This window comes from Diabrotica undecimpunctata, chromosome 9 (assembly GCF_040954645.1).
Source record: "Diabrotica undecimpunctata isolate CICGRU chromosome 9, icDiaUnde3, whole genome shotgun sequence".
In the NCBI taxonomy this organism is placed as follows: domain Eukaryota; kingdom Metazoa; phylum Arthropoda; class Insecta; order Coleoptera; family Chrysomelidae; genus Diabrotica; species Diabrotica undecimpunctata.
This window is the reverse complement of record NC_092811.1, coordinates 85,378,243-85,401,950: the sequence shown is the minus strand read 5'-3', so window position 1 is coordinate 85,401,950 and position 23,708 is coordinate 85,378,243. Positions and strand designations below refer to the sequence as shown.

At 32.3% G+C, this 23,708-nt stretch overlaps 1 protein-coding gene across 6 annotated transcripts in view; it reads left to right on the top strand.

The window, feature by feature from the left end:
* LOC140450216 (phospholipid-transporting ATPase ABCA3-like) overlaps positions 1–23,708 on the top strand; it is a 314,982-nt gene that overhangs the window by 277,707 nt on the left and 13,567 nt on the right. For all 6 annotated transcript variants that reach the window (XM_072543703.1, XM_072543702.1, XM_072543699.1 and 3 more), the window contains 3 exons: positions 7,898–8,112; positions 11,003–11,128; positions 15,507–15,758. In XM_072543703.1, coding sequence (XP_072399804.1) covers positions 7,898–8,112; positions 11,003–11,128; positions 15,507–15,758 — 593 coding nt within the window. The remainder of the gene's footprint in view (positions 1–7,897; positions 8,113–11,002; positions 11,129–15,506; positions 15,759–23,708) is intronic.

Below are 23,708 nucleotides of genomic sequence, written 5' to 3'. Positions count from 1 at the left end.
TTTATTGGAAGGAAAATATTGCTGCTTTTCCATTTTTCGCTTCTTTGTAATATCCTTAGTGGCTTCCTGAAATTTTTCCTTCGCCTTACACTTTGCTTCTTTAACAAATGTTATAATTTTGTATTTTGCTTGTGTATAACTTTCATCATCTAAGTCAACTAAGCTGTCTATGACATTTTTTAAGTATTATAAGTCTTGAAGACGTTGTTGGATGGTGTTTTCCTGGATCACATTTCTCTGTTCCAGCTTCTTTGTGATAAATTCATTAATATCTTCCTCATGACTTGATTTGATAATTGAATTTTTTCCCAAACACCTTGCAGCATCATCTAAAACAGAGTTAGTACCCACACGCTCCTCATACATTATTACCATATCACTTTGATCCCGTCTTTTATGTATATTATACTTTCTGGACAAATTTGTGATGTCTTGACTTGTTAATAGGGCAAGTCTTTCTAGTTTTGATGTTTCCAATTTTCTTAAATCATCTAAAATTCTACTGGGTGATACCCCAGACAATAACTTCTCTACAATCGTTTTTTCTTGTGCTTTTGAGAGACGCATGGTTCTTAATTCTTCTTTATGTCCAGAATATGTTTTCCAATAACTGATAGAAACTTGGCCTTGATCTCTCAGTGTACAGAGCAGCCTGGAAGGGCACACTCCTTTAATTTTAATTGATTTACCAGATTTCTCTGTCCTAATTTTATAGTTGGGCTTATATCTTAAAGATAGACAAGTATGAGCTTTAATTATTACAAGTAACAAAGTATTGCACCTACCGTTGATATTACTTCTGTTACACTCATAGTACAATATCTTATAATCATTTCCCTTAGTCGCTCTACTCATTGTATAACTTGTCTTAATTTTCTGCATATCTTTCCATGTCTCATATTCTTGTTTACTAGAAAATTCAAAAGTTATTAGTTCAATACTCATCTGGTGGTGGTCCTTGAGATGTTTTCGTAACTTTTCATGAGTTTCACAATTAGTTTCTTGCTCACATAACGGACAAACTATATGATTCATTTTCTTCTTGGATACATCTATGTTATGCATTTTTTTGATATGACGATTTCGTAATTTTACATTTTCAAATGTTTTGCTACAAAGGTGGCAGGCCCCTGAGAGAATTTCAGAGCTTGTTGAAGTAGATGGAGTACAGGAATCCATAATTTCTTGCTAAAACAAAGACTTGGATAATTAAATATGGTGTTCTAACGAACATATTATTAAAACAATTTAAACGAAAAAATTTTAAATTGAAATTATTTATGTAAGCTTGGTGTTAAATAAAACCGCCAAGCCAATATAAGACACATAACCTCACAAATCATATGTTGATAACTTGATAACGACCAATCAGTAATCACAGCAAATGTACCTTGTTATTTTCAGTGTAGGAAAATTAAAGACATTTCAAATATAACTGTAATAAGTCTGCTTTATCCTAAAATACGAATATTATCCTCTTCCTTCCAATAACCCATTTTCAGTTCAATAAACATTAAACCCGCCAAATTTTAAATTAAGACACGCCCACCCACCAATCACAGCAAATGTACCTCGCTAGGTCTACTGTAGTCTATAAAACACAGGTACAAAAAATTATCAATGTTTACTCTGAAAAAACAATGGCCCTTTTTTTGTATACCTAGAATCGACAAATATACCTGATACCAAAGTAGGTTCTTTTAATGGGATTAAAATTGCTCGTGATATCTTAACTTACTTAAACTTAACGAACTTAAATTAAAAAGACATGAAAAACATATGTAATAAAGGCTTAAATAGGATTGCGATTGGATTTATTAATTTCACATCAGCAAACGAATTTTTAAATAATAAAACTCTACTAGACAAGGGATATAAGATTTATATTTCTTTTAATTTTCTAAATTGTAAACGCATAATTTGACAAATAGACAGAGATTGGTGATAAGGAATTATTATTATGTTGTAGTACGGGTAATAATATTAAAATATTAAATGTTAAAAGACTTAATAGAAAAGTGTACAAAAATGACACAGTTATGAACCAACAGGCACAGCGCTTTTCACTTTTAAAAGTGTGATAATGCCTAAAACAGTAAACTTTTACGGGATGCCTAAATTAGTTAATGTTTATATTACACCAGTTACGCAGTGTTTTAACTGTCTGAGGTTCAATCATACAAAAACAAGTTGTAAAAGTAAAGATCGCTGCATTAACTGCGGTGAACTTGCACATTGCGAAGTATGTGCAGTCAAATGCTTCTTCTGTAAGGGACCACATAAAGCCACAGACAAGAATTGCCCAGAATTCCTTAGGCAAAAAAATATCATAGAGTTAATGGCTTTCGAAAACATGACTTTTTAGGATGCAAATAAAGCTATTCCAAAAACATACGTAGAAAAAATAATGTTGTCATGTATGCAGGTGACTTCCCAGGTCTTAGGAATAGTAAGTACAATGACAACCAAAACACTAATGCTAGCATTAACGACTCTGTCATGCCCTCACAAAGAAGAACTCATAACTTTAAATCCTCCACTACGAAGCGTTCACTCCAACAGGTGGTCTCTAATTCAAACAGCAAAAGAAGAGTCATTCAAAAGGGATACGACAAAAAAGTGCATGAAGAAAAACCTTCTTTTCCCTAATTCACGACCTGAAAAATTGGCATACTCTCTCTCTCTGTCAACAACAACCCTCAACATCCCATAACACAAACATGCCAGAAAAATCTTCTTTTAACTCTCAACAAAACTTAACCTAGCATTCCAGTGCATTGCAACATATCCAAAATTCTGACTCAGATCCTTTATATAATACTAGAAACGCTTGTCTACATTTTATCAATAATGCAACAATCAATAATTTAAATATTCTTAAAAATATATTATTCCACACAAACTTGGACTATATGGACCAAGATTCAATCTTAGAGTTTGACACGTACTAACTTTCCACACACCACAATGTCTCACAATCCAAAACTAAAAATAATACAATGGAATATTAGAAGTATTAATGATAATAGGGATAACCTGATTAATCTAATATCCGAAATATATCCAGATATCATTTTCATCAATGAAACATGGCTTAAGCATGATGCCAGATTTTTTTTAAATTTTTATAACACCATCCGACAAGACCGGGATGATGCTTTTGGTGGGGTGGCAAAATGTATTAAAAAATCCATAAGGTTTTCGACAATCAAAAAGTTCAATTCAGCTTTAATGCAATATGTAATAATTAATATCTGTAACGTATACCTTATAAATATATATTCCAGCTCTAATAACGCAATCACTGCTACCTATTAAATGATATGGTAGAAGGTATACCCTTAAATAATCTAATCATTATGGGGGATTTGAACTTACACCATCTTGCTTCGGATAAAGGGGTATGCAATAAAGATGGTAATACATTTTTTATTTTTTCTTTGATAATGACCTTACAGTGTTGAATGATGGCTCAGCAACATTATTTCAAGACTCTAATAAGAATATCAGTGCAATAGATCTGGCAATTGTGAGCAATAGTGTGTCTTTGTCTTCTGAGTGAAGAGATCCAAGACTGCGGTAACAGTAATCACTTTCCTACATACTTTAATTTAAATATAGCGGATCTTAACGGAACAGAAAGGATCCTACAGAAACCATACAAAACAAGAAATACTAAAAAAGCTGACTGGAACACCTATTACAAGAACATACTGTTAAACAAGCAAAACCTGTCAGAAATTAAAACTATAAAGATTTCCTTACAGTCATAAACACAGCTGTAGATGAAGCAATCCCGTTTAAAAATTGTGGAGTACATAGCAAACCCAGGAATCCATGGTGGGACGAAGAGTGTACCTTATGGATCAAAACAAAGAACCAATCTCTAATTTTAATAAATCCCCCTCTATAAAAAATTTCCTCGAAACAAAACGCATAATCGCTATGACGAGGAGGAACTTAAAAGCAAAAAAGAAATACAAATTAAAAAATGTTTGTGAATCTTTCAACAGAGAATCCAATATCACTTACGTTTGGAATAAAATTAAAAAATTTTCCAATTATCACAATAATAAAGTTTTTCATAGTCCCCCAGATAAAATTAAACTAGAAATATTAGACAAGATGTCTTCAGTAAACATAGACATTAATTTTAATATGTCATACGATAATCAAGAAGTTGCTCCCTTTTCAATTCATGAATATAATTTGGCGTTAAATAATAAAAAAGGTTATGCGCCTGGTATCTATAACATATCATTTAATGCTAAGAAAACTCCCACTTTCGCAGCCAAGGACACACTGTTAGGAATTTACAACAATGGGGGTCCTATTCCGTTGGAATGGAAAAAATTTAACATAATTAACATCATAAAGCCTCAAAAAAAATCCTATTTAGTCTGAAAGTTTCAGATCAATAGCCTTATCATCCTGTGTACTTAAAACTCTCGAAATCATAACAAAAAATCGTCTGGATTCGCTTATGGAACACAATTCAATATTTAAAATTAATCAATTAGGTTTGAGGAAAGGTAGAGGGACATATGATAACTTAGCTCTTTTACACTCTACGATTTTAGAAGCCTTTAAATCTTCTCAAACGGTATTAGCCATTTTCTAGATATTAATTTAGCCTATGACAATGTAGAAATATACAACCTTTATAATAAACTCAAAAATCTAAACATCCCCATGGCTCTAAACGACATTATCCTTAAAATCCTACAAAACAGACTCTTATGTTCAAGATCTGATAACGGCAATTTCTTGGGACCATATCAAACTTCCAAGGTTCTCCCTTAAGCACCATTCTTTTTAACATATACATTTGATGTATGCAGATGATTTCGTTTTGTACATTAGCGATCAAGACATTCATAATATAATAAATAAGATCATCCCAGAAATTACAAATATTCAAAATTGGCTAGAACCCCATGGACTGTCTATTTCAATTGATAAATGTGAAGCGGTGTGGTTCACAAAAGGAAAACGTGAAACAAACCTTCCGTTAATCTCTCTTAATAATAACAATAACATTCCCTTTAAAAATCAGGTTAAATTCTTGGGCATTACTTTTCATAAAAACTTAAAATGGGACCCTCACATTGATAAAATTGTACTTAAAGCAAAGAAAAACATCAACATATTGAGAGCATTATGTGGAGTTTGGTAGGGTGCAGATCCTAAAACCCTAATTATGATCTTTAATGCTTTAATTAGGTCTCATACGGATTACGGTTCTTTTTTATTTAGCCCAATAACGCAGAAATGCAGCAATAGTCTAAATAAAGTATTTTTCGTAGGACTCAGAATCTGCCTGGGGTGCTTGAAGTCCACTCCGCGCATGGCAATCTTAGTTGAATCTGCTCAGATTGACCTGGAACATAGAAGCCTAATACTAGCCGCTAAACTTATATCTAAAATTATTAAAATCAATAGTCATCCAGTAATAGTGACACTTCTTAATTAAACCAATTTTTCACAAGACAAACCTCGTGCCTCTCTTTGTTATGGCTCTTAAACAATTTCTTTCTTATCAAAATAAAATACATAAACATCCAAACTTTCCTTGTTATGACTTAGATTTTAACACACTAATCAACCCAATACAGACTTTAAACTGTAATATTAAGAAAAATGAATCAGCCACCAAACAAAAATTCTCAATAATCACCCAAAAATACAATAGGAATTTTTTGTTTGTATATACTGACGCCTCAAAAAATAAGGGTAGAATAGGATTTGGAATCGATATTCCCAAAATTACCTTTAAGTTTTCTTCTAGGCTTCCTGGTGAGATATCTGTAACAAAAGCCGAAAATGTGTCAATTTACCAAGCAATTAATATTTTAATATCTAAAGACATCAAGATGGCTGTTGTCTTTTCTGATTCTCTAAATGCTATAACTAAAATTAAAAATCCTATAATCTCAGCCTCTGATGACTCAATCTCCCTCAAAACAAAAAATCTCATCTTATCAGCAATTAAGAAGGGAAGAAGGGTTTTGATCTTATAGATTTCAGGTCATTCTGATATTCCTGGTAATGTAGAAGTTGACTTACTAGCCAAAATAGGAACAAACTTGAATATTCCCTTAGCCATGTTATAAGATTCCCAAGATATTCTAAACATCATAAAGGAAAAAATTATGCATAAATTTAAAATCAATTGGGGAGCAATACTGCGGAAGAAAAACTACCAATATACTTGAATCCAAACCTCTTTCTCCTTTAGGGTATGGTTCTCAACCCTAACATTTAAAAACAGAAGACATATCACCACAATAATAAGAATGAAAACAGGTCATTGCTTAACTAATCAACATCTTTTTAAAATTAAAATATAAGACAGTCCGGCATGTGAATGCGGAGCAGTGGATGATTTTTAACCACATTTTCTTTAAATGCCCCATTAATGGTATTCCTAACATGGATTTATATTCAATTTTTATTTCAATGAAATTCCAAACACCAATCTCAATAGACATATTCTTAATATCCCCTAATGAAAAGTCAGTCAGTGAAATCTTACAGTTTCTTAACTATAATAAAATTAATTTGTAATTTACGATGCTCAACTTTAATTCAATGTTTTTGCCTTTCAGTTTCTCCTTTGTGGCCTCCTGTTTATTGTGTAATATGTAACCCTTCCATTACCATTTGTTTATAATATGTGTTTATAACTACCTAACCTCAAATTTAAAAATTCAGAAAAAACTACTATCACCTTACGCAAATGTCAGCGGCCCTGATATGGTTTAGAACCAGATTACATCACGGTCGCCAACAAATAGTGCTGGCGAATCGCCTCACAGCGATGCCATAAAAAACAGAAGAAGAAGAAGAAAGTTAAAACTAAGTACGTATTATATAGATGGCGTTGTAACGTCTGTAAATAATTATTTTTATAATTATTGTACATACTATGACGGGAGAGATATAATTTCGATTTAAAGCCTCTGCATATGACGCTCTGATGATACCTAATGAGATTGAAATAGATACGTATAAGCGGATAGCAGATGACCTGCATTAAAATTAAATCTAAGACCATTTTTCAATTATTTCCCTAACATACATGAATATGTGCTCACACCTGCAGCCTTTTCATCATTTTACAATCTTTTCGGACATTTTTCACATTTTGGTTCCAGTGAAGATAATCGCAAATGAGTTTGATAGAACGAAATATCGGTGTTTGGCAGTGTTGAAATTTACATTACAAATGAAATATGTGCAATCAAAAGCAATATTATGTTTAAAAATTATAACTTTAGAATGACCAAAAATGAAATAGTTAATAGTTTTAAAAGAGGTTTTTAATAATAGTAACAGTAAAAGGTCAGTATAAATAATAAAGTTAAAAAGTCATGTGTTGGCAAAAACATTTTCTAATAATTAAATGCAATTTATATCAAAAGAAACAAATATTAATTCATTTGTGATTTATAATAAATTATAAAATTGCGGAATCCATAAAATAATATAATAAAAATGTACTTTTTAAAAGCTTTCTCTCTTTTTATTTGAAGCATTTAACATATACATTATAAGGACGCGGCAACACTGCCAACGCAATATTTCGTTCTGTCACCTTCTGTTCAATTTAACTGACAGCTAGTTTGAGGCCATCTTGGAGGACAAAATGTGAAAAATATGCCGTGAAAAAAAGTTTCGACAGGCTTATGATACAATCAAATATAAATAAACTTTTTGAATCAACTAAGACTTCTTTTACTTAACATTTTATCAATATTTATACAAACTATACATTCGAATAGGTTTAGATCAACTACTGTCAACCAGGCCTCGACAATAAACATTATTACTAGTGAATTTTTTATAAAAAATGTTACCAATAATATATAATGAATCCTTTTAAAATTTGTTTCAGTATGGCGTTTATCTCATCATTTTATGTTATATTCTTGATAAGGGAAAACGTATCCAAGTCTAAACACCTGCAGTTTGTCTCAGGAGTAAAGGTTTACATCTTTTGGTTTGTTAATATAGTTTGTGATATGTTTGTCTACTTACTGGTATGTTCAGTATTATTGATTACTATATATTGTTTCCAACAAGATGGGTTTAAGACAAGTGGAGATATGGGTAAGTAGTAGCAATTCGTTTGTATTACTTATTTTTAAATAAATAAAACATTTTTATTTTTAGTTATATGAAATAAAGCAATTCTGTATAAAACGTTCTGCATGTTCTAAAACCTAAAATATAATTATCAAATAATAAAATTTTTTATTCATAAAAAATGTGAACTGTGAATATTGAATAATCTCACATATAATTCATATTATTTGACAAAATGCATATATAACTGAAAAATTTTATTTATTATCTAATGATTGTATTCTAGGTTTTGGATCATTTCGAATTTTTTGTAAAAAATAACTTTTTTCATAAAACTAAATATAGAAAAATATATAAAAAAGCCTTAATTGAACATAACTCTAACATTGACTTCATATTTTCTTATAGGAGATATAAATGATAGAGTGGGAAGTAATGTTATAGGACAATACAACCTTAAATCATTTTTCATAACAATCAGTTTTTTTCTATAAACTGATTGTTGTAAATATCTGAAACTTGAACAAGATTTAAAATTGAAACGACAAAAATATATAATTTTAATCTGAATAATGGCCCTTGATTTCCAGAAAATATAAAATACATATTTAATTTAAAACATTCCATCATAAAAATAGTTTCGATAGCATACAATTTAAATTACTAAATTGTTTAGTAACTGAACTCAGGCACCTTTTTATACTTTTTTATTTATATTAAAAAGCTTAACAGGCCCTACAGGTCCATGAATTGGAATCTTTCTACTGTTTTCTTCCATTTTCTTCTATCTATGCAGCCGCAGATCTTCAATTTGTTGTCCCGATTGTTTTGTATCAGGTGTGATCGTCCTTTACTCTTCTTTTCTTCCCCTTTCAACAGCGAAGCCTTTGCTCACCTTCCATCTGCCATTCTTGTAATATGGTCCAATTATCTAAGTCTCTTTGTCCTGGCGATATACGGATCCGATCATGCTCTCCTCGTAGCTAAAGTAAAACTTGAACTTAAAGCGCCCAACAAAAAGAGGAAGGCAACGAAGACAGAACTAAGAAAGAAGGGCGATCTTCTTCAAGACGTGCAAGAAGTATGCTTTATTGGTAAGGGTACATCACAATAATATGGGAGACTATTAAAGATTGTGCAACCATACCAATTAATCGCCCAAAATTAAATATTCCAGTAAAAAAACACTGAATAACAGATTAAATCCTTCAAATAATTGAGAATGGAAGAAATATTTGTCTAAGTGGTATACATAGTGAAAGGGAAAAGCCAGTTTAAGAGACCTCAACAAAAGAAATAAACCGAAGATGTGAGGCTGGAAAACAACAATACTATCACAATATATGCAAAGAAATTGAGAGCCACAATCAAACCAATCAGCCAAGAGATCGATTTAGAAAAATACGATACATAACAAGAGACTTTAAAGACACAACCTAGATCGTTAAAGATCACACAGAAACCCTGAAAACCAACAAAGAAGATATAGCAGACATGGAGATTATATTGCCGGTATCTATATAAAGATGATTAACACCAGGAACTTGTTTACCAAATTCCTAAAGAAATTGAAGAAAAACCTAGCATACTAGAGAATGAAATGGTACCAAAAGACTGGTAATCAGTATACCAAAGCACCACTCCACTTGCTTTCTATAAATCGTCAATAACAACAAGAAAAGTTAATTGATATTAATACGACTGGCTGAAAACGAAAGTCAAATATTTAGTCTGCAGTTAAACATATCGAAGATAAAGATCATGATAGTGGATAGACTAAATAACAACCATACACACATAACCACGATTGACCGGTTTGAAGTTGTGAGCTCATATTTATATCTCGGATCATTAATCACAAACAGATGGTCAGTACAGTAAGAAATAATGGAAGGACTCTCAAATTTCACGAACTCTAAAAATGAGGTTGATATACTGCTTAATGTTTCCAATACTGACATACGGATGTAAATCTTGGACCATGCGATAAGCAGAAAGAAGAAAGATAGACGCCACTAAAATGTTCTGTTGGAGAAGAATGTTACGAATTCCGTGGACCGACCACAGGACAAATATGAAATTTTAAATGAGGTAAAAGTCAGCAAACGGCTATCCAGCATCCATCTCTAACAATTAAAATACTTTAGACATGTTTTAATAGCAGACACAGAAAACATGGAGAGACTTATTATCCAAGGAAAGGTAGAAGGCCGAAGATCACGAGGAAGATTTCCAAGAAGATGGATCGGTCAAATTACAAGCATATTCAAAAGACCTTTGCATGAGTTAAAAGAAATGACCAGAGACAGAGATCTTTGGAGTCGGACAATAAAATATCACGATGACCACTAAACTCCCTCCAGGTGGCCAGGATTAAAGAGAGAGAGAGGGAGAAAGACAGAGATAATCTTTTTTTTAATTCCAAGTACTCTTAGGGTATAGTACAGACTCCTTTTTATCACGAAATTGTAAGCTTATTTAAAATCCATAAAGAGGAGGTTTAGTATTAACTGTTTCTTGTATACACTGCTCTACATAATTTTTAACACGAATATTTGGTAACTTTTATATGTTACATCCAGAAGAGTGATAATCCTGTAGTTTTCGCACACTGCTTTATCTACCTTCTGATGAATACATACTATTGCTTCACACCATACTTCCGGTATTGCCTCTTGCTCGTAGATTGTCGTCAGCAGGCTACATATTCGCGTTATAAATGTTTCTCCGCTATGCTTGATTATTTCTGAAGAAATACCATTACTGCCTTCACTTTTAATTTTTGATATGCTATATATTATTTCTCTTATTTTTTGGCGGTGGGAATCTGTTTTTTTTTTGGCCGTGTCGTTGCCACGCCATAAACGCCATAAAAACTATGAAAGTATATATCACTAAAATATTTTTATTTTAGGTCGGCTATTTTTCCTATTACTTTTGTTTGGTTGGTCCTTTATGCCACTATATTACGTAGCATCATTAATATTCACAGTTCCGTCGACAGGTTACACAAGGATGACTCTTGTGGGTATATTTATAGGTAAGCTTTATTCTTAATAATTAAAATAATATTTAAACCAGCAATACCAGCAATATAATAACCATTACACCGGTATATAAGTTCCATTTTAGTTAATAAGTTCATTTATACAGTGTAGGTAAAAGTTTATGGTCGGTATGGACCTTACGTGTCGATCGGATAGCCAAGCGGGCTGGGCGGCTGGCTTCTCCTTCGCTTTAATGCGAGAGATGTCAGTTCAAATCCCCGGCTCGGTGAATAGCAAACAAAAAGGCTAACGCAGTAGTTTAAAATTCTAAAATGAATCTGCGGCTTAGTCTAGAATATGCTGGTATCTGATCGGCCTATGGTGGAGCAGTACGGCAAGAGATAAGGGCTTGCGGCTAGGTGATACTCCTCCATAGATCCCTACCGGAAGGGCGTGGAACGCCTAAATACCGGGTATATATATATATATATATGGACCTTACGTGAGATGGAGTGAGAAACACCTGTTTAAAAAGAGAGGTATATTAGGTCCGCCCTTTAATCCGCCGTAAATACATGAGTGGAAATAATAAAAAAAGGGGAAATTCAACGTTGCCAAACTTATTGGTTTTATTTGACCTGTTGTCTTTTTAGCATTTGAACAATGTTTTAAGATAATCAAATTTGGGCGACATGGATTTAAATGGCAGCTTACTGTTTTTTATTGGGAATATGCCACAATTTTACTTTACAATAAGTGTTATTTAACATTTTGATTTTCACTTCGGAAATCGTTTTATATAAATAAAATTTATTAATGTTTCGTATTTTAAGTACGATTTCCGAATTAAAAATCTAAACATCAAAATAAGCTTATTTTAAAGTCACATTGTGCCTTATTTCCAATAAAAATAATAAACGGCACTATAACGCCAACAATAAAAAAAGTATCATACAAAATTATTTGGCAACGTCGCGTTACAACAAAAATACCATTTTAGCAACAGCTGAACCGGTATTCGATACCCGATAACTAAGAAACTAGAGGTGGGACGTTGACATTTTTATCGTTAACTAAACTGAATCGTTTTTCGTAAACAAGTAACTAGTTGATTGTTACCAGTAGTTTCAAATAAGCGAGTACATAAACAAACATAATAGATATTATAGTTTATGTGTATATTTATTGAAGTGAAAGAAACGAATGAAGGATATATTTATTATAACTTGAAAATTAAACTAAACAATACAAATAGTAAATCGTATTTACATTTACATTATACGTTATTATTAAATCGCCAATCGTCTAAATTGACATTTAAAAACATAAGTTTTTCTACCTTACTTCTTGTTAACCGTGTTCTTCTTTTATTTAAAATTAAATCAAATTTTGAATATGTGTTCACATTTACAATATTTTGTGAATATAGTGGTTAAGTTAGGATATACATGGCGATGGTTTTTCCACCATTGTAATGGACTCTCGATACAGGTGTACGTTTAGATGAGTCATGTACAATTAATTGATCAAAAATACTTAAGTCATCTTTATCGGTTTCTTTTTCTTGTACTGGTTGATTTTCAATAGTACAATCTTTTTGTTCTTTAATTATAGAAGTAACCAGCTTCTTAACTCTTTCTTTTGTTTTTTTAGCTTCATTTTTGTCAGAGAATTCCTGCACTTTAAATCGTGAATCCATAAATGTACATAATGATAATGTGCCACTCTGTTCTATTCCTCTAAATCTTTTTGCTAAACCCGATATTGGTAATTGTACTACGTCGGATACTATGGATGTAGGGTTACCGTTTGCTAAAATTGTATTGCAAGATTCTTGCAGGCAGTGTACCATGACAATCTCTGAACTACCCTTCAAGTATTTTTGGCCACTCATTGTACTTGTTATTTCTTTAAAAGGCCGTAAAATTTGGGAAAGTTGAGAACAAATAATCCAGTCTTCATTATTTAGATTTGGTCTAAGTCTAAGTCTGTATTAACTAATACCAATGTGGAACGGATTACCTCTTCTAACTCGGTCATTCTTTTTAACATGTAATAGGTGAAGTTCTACCTAGTTTCCACGTCTTGGATTAGCCGTTTGGGAACTTTGTTATGTTGTAATTGATATTTAAAAGCTTTTCTGAAGATAAGGTACTTTTTTTGAAATGTGTTTTTTGCCGAATTGTCGAAAAAAGACTTTTTATTTTATCTATTTGTAGTACACGATAGCATTTAAGTGCGTCCTCTACCAATAAATTTAACGTATGAGCAAAACAATTTAAATGTTTTCATTCCAAAACATATTTAATGGCTTTGACCATATTTAAGGCATTATAAGTTATTACAAAATGTACTTTTCGCTTTAGACCCCACTGATTAATAATTTCACTAATTTCAAAAGTGATGCTTTCTGAATTATGGTTTCCAGAAAAATGGCAGCAGCCTAATTAAACCGTTTTAAATTCTAAATTTTCGGTTAAATATTGTCCTGCTTATGCGATGTAACTCTCAGTTACTCCAGATGTCCAGAGGTCAGTAGTATTACAGATATTTTCTACTTTTTTAACAACTTGTGATCTAATAATTTGCTCAGTTTTGATATAACATTCCTGAAGTAATGAATAAAGTTTTTCTTGTTGGCGGTTTATATCCAGGAATCCACCCTGCAAACTTTTTAAAAGCTCGTTCTTCAACTATGGAAAATGCAGATCAATCGTAAATCGAAACTCATTCATTGAGACTAATAAGAGTGAGATTTAAGACCACTTAATAACCGAAAGTATTGAATGGCACTTCAAACCTCCACAATTGCCGCACTTCAGTGGCCTTTAGGAGGCCGGCGTTGTCAATGAAATCGCATTTAAAACGCGTATTCGGTAATGCTCACCTCACGTATTAGGAATTCTCTACAATACTCAGGCAAGTAGAATCTGTCCTTAATAGTCGTCCTATATCTGCCATTTCATCAGTCCACAATGACCTTTGTCCTTTGACTCCGGCTCATTTTCTGATCGGAAGGCCTGTGACAGCCATTCCTGAACCTGATTTGATGCCCATAAACGAAAATAGATTGAACCACTTTCAGCGCCTTCAAAAAATGGTGCAGCACATTTGGTCAAGGTGGTCTAAAGAGTTCATAGGAGAGCTGCAGCAGCGGTAAAAATGAAAACAAGTTTCCAAAGACATTAATATTGGCACACTAGTTCTTATTAAGGAGAAGAACTGGCCACCTCTAATTTGGCAGTTGGGACGTGTAGTCGAGCTGCATCCAGGTCCAGATGAAGTTTCTAGGGTGGTGTCCATAAAGACGACGAGAAGGATCATCAAGAGAGCAGTATCTGTCATCTGCCCTCTGCCATGCAGTGAATAGTGATAGACTCTTGAACAATTTTGCTCATTTTTGAAATTGTTAAGTTATTGTATTATTTTGAACGACTTTGGCCTTTCAAGGTGGCGGCCTGTTCCGTTTAGCGTCTATATTTATTTTAAAGTTAATTGTCACAGTGATAATGTATTTATTTTTGGTCTCTGTTAAAACATACGCGCCACTAGCTGGAGCGCTTTGTGTTTTTGCCCGTTGAGGTAGAGGCCGGCTTTTGGCGCGAACAACCGCACTTAGCCATCAACACTCGACCAAGTCGGTCGATATTTTGTATAGTCGGCTTTGTAATGATTGTAATTATAACATACGTAATAAAAAGTGTTTCAACCCTCAAAGTTTTTCTTTGGATGTGTTTCTAAAAATGTTCCCTAGATGTATATATCATAAAATACAAACCGATAGTTAGGGATGTTAAAAAAGAACAAAATAAATTTAGTTTTGACCCTTCGGATCCCTTTGAAATAATGAAAACTGTGGGAACTCTGTTAATTACGAGTTACAATCAATGCAGCTTTATTGGTCTACAAATAAGTCAATGGGGAATAAAACATTCAAATTTGCAATTTTTAGAGATAAATTTTTGATACTGTTATTGAAGCTGTAATCTAATTATAAATTAGGCAAACAGACTCTAGAAAAACTTACTATATTGACGAGGTTGTGTTGCAGCCTGTTTAGATATTTTAAAAGTATTTAATAAGGTTTGTCATAAACACTGTTTAATTTATTATTTTTTGTACAAAACAGATTACCATAAATAAAAGATGTAAATAAGAAAAGATTACAGAAAAAATGAAAACACCAGTAATAAATGAAATAAGCTTAGAATATATAGGCAACTAATAAACACTAATTTATTATTGATTAAACATAACATTTATATTCAAAAACAAAACATTTTTTTGACAAAACTAAAAATTAGGTATAAGAGGCTTTTCCTTTCACAAATCTAGCACGCCAGATAACACTGACGTAAACGATTTGATAGGTTTTTTATAAATTTTATAGAAACAGTTTATATATCATTTAATTTGTATGTTATTTTTTAGGAAATGCCGCATTCCTTTTAGTTGAAGTCCTTACGACGCAAAGCGCAAATCTAAAACGTATAGGAGAAACTTTGGATAACGTTTTTCTTCTTTTCCCGCACTATTCATTAGCTACAGGAATAAACAAATGCTATACTATCTATTCATACAACAATCTTTGTGAAAAACTATTTGACTCTTGTGCTCAAAATAATATACCTAAAGATTCCTGCATTTTAAGATTTCCATCCACTGTCGCAGATATTTGTACCAGTAAGTAATGTTTTAATATAAAGAATTTAATATTATATATATATATATATATATATATATATATATATATATATATATATATATATATATATAAATATATATATATATATATATATATATATAAATATATATATATATATATATATATATATATATATATATATATATATATATATATATATATATATATTTCAAATTATTTTTCGACCGTACTGTTTTCAATATTGATTTATAGTATCAGCAGTCGGTCAGGAAATAAAACTCTATTTGTTCAGTTTCAATATTTCGTCACGATTTTGTGACTTCTTCAGGAGAAAACTGTAAATTTATTAGAATAATTAATTATTATATGTAAGCAAAGTGAATATTTTAATACTTACAACTATAAGAATAAAAATTTAAATTCTTTTAGCATATCTAAATAAATTACATATTTGTTTGATTTTATTTAGGAGTTATGGTAACCGCAATTATATTTATTAATTAATTGTTTATTTTAACCTACTCACTAAAAATTGTACAATGGGAATTCACTCTATAAAATATTGTGGTTACCATAACTCCTAAATAAAATCAAACAAATACAAATGTTGATACTGATTGCTGATACTACAATTTAATATATATATATATATATATATATATATATATATATATATATATATATATATAATATATATAAATATGTAAAAGATTTTACGAATCACTTGTGCGAACGAATGGCTAACGCATGTGACCGAAGCCCTTTGGTCTTTCGTCCACATTATAGCAAACAAATTCGTTTGCAATCATTCGATCAGATTCGCGGGTATTTTTGCCGATTCGTGACGCGGTAGTTATTTATTTGTTGTAAATTGTAAAAATAACATCTGATGAAGATATAATTATTGCAAGTGCGTTGTATCTTATTATTAGTGGGGCGGAGGCCGAAGCAGTGAAAGACCTCCCCAAAGAACGACAAAAACGGCGCTGGTGGACAACATCATTGTTCAAAAGTAGAAGTCGGTATAGAGCGATAAACTTATTTAATGATCTATAATCTGAGATTGAATACGAGCTTTTTCAAAATTTTTGTAGAATGAATTCTACTGATTTTGAATGGTTATTGAATAAAATTGGTCGAAAAATCGCGAAAGAAGATGCAAAGTTTAGAGAAGCGATACCGCCAACAGAAAGTTTATTGGAATGCACATGCGTCTTAGACATAAAGAAATTCATATACCCCCGCCAATAAATGCCGGCGGAACTTAGGTCTCCCTGATCCTTCGCCATACGACCTTTAGCTAGCGTTTAACCCCTACGAGTCTGACACCATTTGAGGCTGGCGCATTGCAAGGAGCGTAATGGGGCTCCACCCTCCCTATAGTACCTGTGTTGCGATATGAACACCCGTCTGTTATCCCCTGGGGTGGAAAGGTGAACGCAGGTCGAGGCCTCGACCTCGCACGTAGACAGGTAGCCGCCGAGGAGCTCTCCTTTCCCACTCATAAATCTTCCAAGGTAGGTACGTGCCGTAACTCCACGCCCTTAATGGGGCTCCACGCCCTTAATAGGTAAACGGTGTATAAGGGACGCAGTTCGTTTAACCTCATTTTGGTTCTAAGGAATAAGAGTAGAATGGTCCCACGGGAAGCTCAAACCGGATACTAGGAGTGTAACCTGGTGACCGTAACGCCGAAGCGCCATGCGTACCCTTCTACACATCCGACAGCTCGAACAACGACTCTCCAATTCTGCATTCATTCTCATTAGTCGCCTCTTACGACAGGCAGGGATAACTTGCACCGGCTGTATTCTCATCTTCGCAAGCCGGACGGAGACGTTTGGTAAATTTTAAAGTTCATATTCCTGGATATTAACTTAGATTTGATCATTATATTTAATTCTCTTACAGCTTTACTTGCTTTAGTGATTCTTTTTTCCATTTCACTATCTTCTTCGACTTTATTTTGTTATCGTCGTATAATCGTAAAGTATTCGACACGATAGAAATTAACAGCTTAATGAGAGAGTTGAAAAAAAGTCGCATAGGTTATCGATACTCCAAACTTACCACGAATATATAAATAATGCAACCATGAATGTAAGACTACAAAAAGATATTAACTGTATAAAAATCAATAAAGGAATAGGACAAGAAGGCACGTTATCTCCTAAACTTTTCACGGCAGTTCTAGGACATGCTTTCAAAAAATTGGAGTAGGAAGCCAAAGGAATCAATATCGACGGCAAAATGCTTTCGCATCTACGATTTTCGGGCGACATTGTTCTGGTAACAAATAACTTAAAAGAAACTGAAACTATGCTTACTGAGTTAGGGGCCGCCTGTAATGAAGTTGGTTTGAAATTAAAGTTTAAAAAGATACAATACATGACAAATTTAGTACCAACTGAAAAGTCGACTGCAAAGAAACAGGATTAGTTCATAAATATAAATAAATATAAGTTACTTTAGCATCGGTCACATAAGAAGCTCTATCAGACATCTTCAAGGGCAACATACCAAATTATTTGAAAAAAACGACGTTCGGTCAATCCTTCCAGTCATGACTGACAGCGTCAAAACACTTTCCTTAACCCAGGCTACCGCAACCAAACTCAGATTAGCTCAAGGACGAATAGGACGTTCGATACTTTGACTGACTCTCAAAGACAGAGTCTACACAAAAAAGAATAAGTAGAACAGGCATCACATATGTTATAGATCGTATAGCATGGCTGAAATGTAACTGGGTGGGCCATGTGGTAGAAATAAGTCACGTGTGGTGGACTCAAAAAATTACAGTGTGAAGACCACGAGGTGACAGAAAACGCAGAAGTAGATCACCTACATAATAAACAGACGACTTTAAAAAAATCGCTGAGAATTGGCTGCAGGAAACTTAAGACTGAGAGAAGTGGAAGAAACTAGGGAAGGCCCATGTTTGACTTTGGACGTAGAAGGCTGGATCATGAGTACAGAACTACTCTAATTATATTAAACGACCACAACAAATTAATGTAATTCATTTATGGACATCTATGACCTGTTTATTTACCGCAGCGACCAATATTCTAATAATAGTAGGTAGACAAGGTTTTAGGGTATATCGGTAATTGTTGGTTGGTTGGCGTTTTGAAAAAATGAATAGGTTATCCTACAGATAGTATTTTTTAAACAATCACCCAACGCAATTTTTAATAATTTTGGTTTCCCTGAGCTCGGTTTAAATGAGGTTACATCAGCCGATTATTTCTCTTTTAACACTTAATATATAGTTACTTTCCATATTTCTTTCTTATTACTTTCTTATTACTCTAGACGATATTTCAAGTTATACTCTCAATGGTATTATTCGTTACGTGATTAACGGTCTATATTGAATTTTTTGACTGGTCTAAAATCGCAAGTTGATTCGACATTCGATAAAATCAGTTTCTATTTACAAAACTATTATACAAAGTTACAACCAATTAAATTAATTCCTTGTTATACATCTGTGACATGTTTACTTACCTCATGGTCCATTATAGACCAGGGAAATAAGCAAAAAAAGTACCCTATTTGTGACACTTGTTCTTCCAGGCAACCGACAATTGTTTTGAGCAATATGGACTTCTATAACAAGAACCTATGTTTTCTGCAGTTGATTTTCAGGACTTACTTAATTATTAACAAATTAAGGTTAATAAACGGTAAATGTTTGCTTTTTTCGTATATTTTTCGGCAAAAAGTATAGCGTTTATAACAAATTTGAGAAGAGAAGAAACTTACAAATCATATAAAAACCTTCAAAATGGCGTTTTTTAAACGTTCCTATCCTTATTTGTTGCTTAGAAAGTTGCAAAATAAGTCATAAATTTCGTATTTTTATAAATGTTAATAACTTTTTTATAATAAACTTCTAACCTCTATATTACACACAGTGTTAGGTCTTGTGTTGCTTAAAATAAAATTAAAATTTCAAGTCGATCGGTCAAAGAGTTTAAAAGTTATTTAATTTGTTTATCCCAAATTAAATTTTTTTTGCAACAATATAAGTCAGAAAATTAAATAGGTACATTAAATATATAGATGGATTCTAAAAGAAGATTTATTCTATTAATATTATGAAAAAAAAATTAGGAAAGTAGGAAAAATAATTTTCTTCTTCTTCTTCTTCGTCTAGCCATTCACGTCCACATCTGAACATAAGCCTCTTCAAGTCTTCCTTTTCATTGTTTTTTATTGTACGCTACTTGTAGCCAATTTTTCCCGGCAGTCCTTTTCAGATCATCTGTCCATCTCATAGGAGGTCTGCCTCTGGGTCTTTTGTGTTGGTATGGTCTCCAGGTTAAAATTGATCTGTGCCATTTGTTTAGATCGCTCCTAGCTACATGTCCAGCGTATTCCCATTTCAACTTTAATGATTTTTGCACCACATCGGTGACTTTGGTTTTCTGTCTTATCCATGTGTTTGTGTTCTTGTCCTTAAGTGATATACCTAGCATTGCTCTTTCCATCGCGTGTTGAGTGACTCTAAGTATATTCATATTCTTTTTTGTGAGTGTCCATGTTTGTGCCGCATAAGTTAATATCGGAATAATGCATGCATTAAAAACTTTAGATCGAAGATGTAATTGAATTTGTTGATTTTTGAGTATATAGTTCAGTTTACCGAATGCTGCCCAAGCTAACTTTCTTCTTCTTTTTATTTCTTCAGTTTGAATTTCTCTATTTAGTATTATTTTTTGTCCTAAGTATATATATTCTTCAACTTTTTTATTATTGTCACGGTGTCTTCGGAGTGCATGACTTTTGTTTTGTTTAAATTCATTTTCAGTCCTATTTTAGAAGATTCGGTATGTAGTTCTAAAAGCATGGTTTACATTTCTTGTAGGTCAGTAGCTATCAGGATTATGTCATCTGCAAATCGTAGATTACTGAGGTAGCGGCCATTTATGTTTATTTCCTTATATTTCCAATTTAGGTTTTTAAAAACGTCCTCCAAAACTAAGGTGGACAGTTTGGGTGATAAAGTATCTCCCTGTTTGACTCCCCTGTTTAATGGTACAGGATTCGTGTATTCATTTTCATTTAGGTAGTATGTAGCTGTAGCTTGGTTCATAGTTTCTTTTATTAAGTTAATATATCTGCTGTCTATTCTACAATTTCGCATTGCGTTTATTACGGCCGTGTGTTCTATGGGTCGAAAGCTTTTTCGTAGTCTACACATGCTAGGAAAACTGGAAACTTGTATTCGTTACATTTTTCTATTAATATTTTTGTGGTTAATAGGTGATCAGAAGTTGAATAGGCTTTTCTAAAACCTGTCTGTTCATATGGTTGGTATTCGTCTAATTTCCTTGTTAATCAAGTAGTTATGACTTTGGTGAGTATTTTAAACAGGTGTGACAGTAGGCTGATGGGTCTGTAGTTTTCCAATTTTCGACTATCACCTTTCTTGTGTAATAAGATTACTTTAGAGTTGTTCTAGTTCTTAGGGACTTTGCCCTGATGTAAACAACTGTCCGCAAGCTTAGTTACAATTGCAATTAGTTCCTTTTCTCCTTCTAATATCATATCTGTGGTAATATTATCTTCTCCTGCAGCTTTATTTCTCTTCATATTTTCCAATGCTGTAGTAAGTTACCTCTGAAATTGTTACTTTTGGCATTATTTTTGATCCAACAATTTTTTATAATTTCCGTGCTTGTCTCATCTCATCATCTTGTTGATGTGTTCTGTAAAGTTCTGTGTAAAATTCTTCTATTCGTGTCAGTATGTTTTCTCTATTTGTGATTTCATTTTCGTCTTTTCCCATTAATGATATCATCTGACGTCGTCCTAGTGTCGGTCTGAGGCATTTCATATTCTTATTTTTTTCAATAGTTGTTGTTATTAATTTTTCGTTTTCTTTTCGTTTTTGTTGTCTGATTCCTTTTCTAATCTGCCTATTAAGTTCTCTATATTCGTCGGTTCCCCTTTTGTTAGATTTATTTAAGATCTTCCTTCTCTTTATTTGTTGTAATATTTCTTTGTCTAATTCATTGTATGTTGTTTTTGGTTTTTTCAGTTGCAGAAGGCTTTTATTCACTGTTTCGGTAATAAGGTTATTCAAATCATCAATATCATTGGAGTTTATCTGCTGCATGCTAACTTGATTTAATGCATGCGCTATCTTTTTAATAAATTTACTATTTTTGATTTCTTCAGATGTCCATTTGTATCTTTTTTCATGTATTCTGTTTCTTTCTAGTTTTTTGTTAATTATTAGTTTTGTTCTTATTAGTCTATGATCGCTTCCTAGGTCAAATTGATTTAATACTGATACGTCTTCTACTAGGTTTCTATTCTTCGTTAAGATATAATCTATTTCATTCTTTCAAAAATAATTTTAAATATTGCAAAATAATTTGGCAAACACATGTCAATTATGTTAAACAATTAGAATAATTTTTCAACCATTGACTACAAAAAAACTGATATTTTCATACTTTTTTACAAATTTAAAAGGAAAAATGTTGACCTAACACTTTGACACGAAGTTAGTGCCTTTTTATAAATTGATAATAGCTTTGTTTATAACGATTAAGAAACCCAATTAGATTCATCTAAAAGAACATACTTTAGATTAACGTAAAAAATTCGAAAAAGTGCATTTTAATGGAATCGTTCACAAATCGTGGTCCTCAAAATTGGTCAGCTTTGAAACGAATGATAGCGCAGGAGGGGGAAGGAGCTGTTAACTGTATCTCTGTTTCTTGTTTATAGATTTCGATGTTTATTTTTTAATTTGTGTTTACTTTTTGCGTACATTACAAATATGTATTATTTAAATAATTATGTTGTTAAATAAACCATATAATATGTTTAAACATTTTTTTTCAGTTTTTATTTTTTTCTTAGGAATATTTGAGGTAATTTTTATTGTAAAAAATAAATATTTATTAATATATACATACTGCTTTAATAAACTTCATAAATATTTTATTTATAAAAGATTTTATAAAAAAAATAAAGTATCCTATTCAACTATTTCTAAAAATATTATTGGTTTATGTAATGCTTGGAAAATAAATAATCCCCGATTAGATCTTCTTCTTGTATTACTCATCCGTTTTGGATGTTGGCGACCATCATGGCAATATGTGTTTTGCAAACTGCGGCTCTGAAAAAATTTCTGGTTGTTGTATTGAACAACGTGCTTAGATTTTTCAGCCAGGAAATTCTTCGCCTTTCTGGTCCCAGGTTAGATACTAGGTTTTATTTCTTGCTAAGCATGGTAGACGTGTGGCTTTTATCGAAAAAGTTCAATTTCATATCTACGTACTGAAACCTAATCGATATTATTATAATGCCAATATGGTATGCTCAAATGTTTTGCAAAAATTTTTCATGGCAACCTATTTATGTATAACAATTTTTTTAATAATTTGAGAGTTATTTCAAGTCAAAAATGATTCCTACGATATTTATGTAAAACGCTTACTTTAAACTTAAAGAGCAAATAAACTACTAAAATAGCCAAAAGAAACAATTATAGCCTTTTTCGAGGCCATTTTTTAAAAGGTTGAACATCAGATGTAAAAGAAAACAAAAAATATAAGATGAAAGATTAAGTTAAATGAAATCGTAGGCTTCCACGGCCAGAGTCAGAATTATAGTTTATTCGTCTTCCGGGTTTGGACCGTGTCATTTGTGAGTGACCCAAAAGTGGGTTCATCTCGACGTTTCGCTACAATTGTATGTAGCTTCTTCAGGAGAAACAAAAAGAAAAAAAGAGAAAACAAAAGACAGGAAGATGGGTAGTTAGCAACGGTAACTCAGTTACTCAACGCAACCAGAGGCGAATACTAACTACCAAGATGGGCATTTGGTCACAGTAACTGACCGACTTGAAATTTTAATCTTGTTTTAAGCACTACAGAATCCAACATTGTGTGTAATATAAAGGTTATAAGTTTATTTTATTAAAAAGTTATTAACAT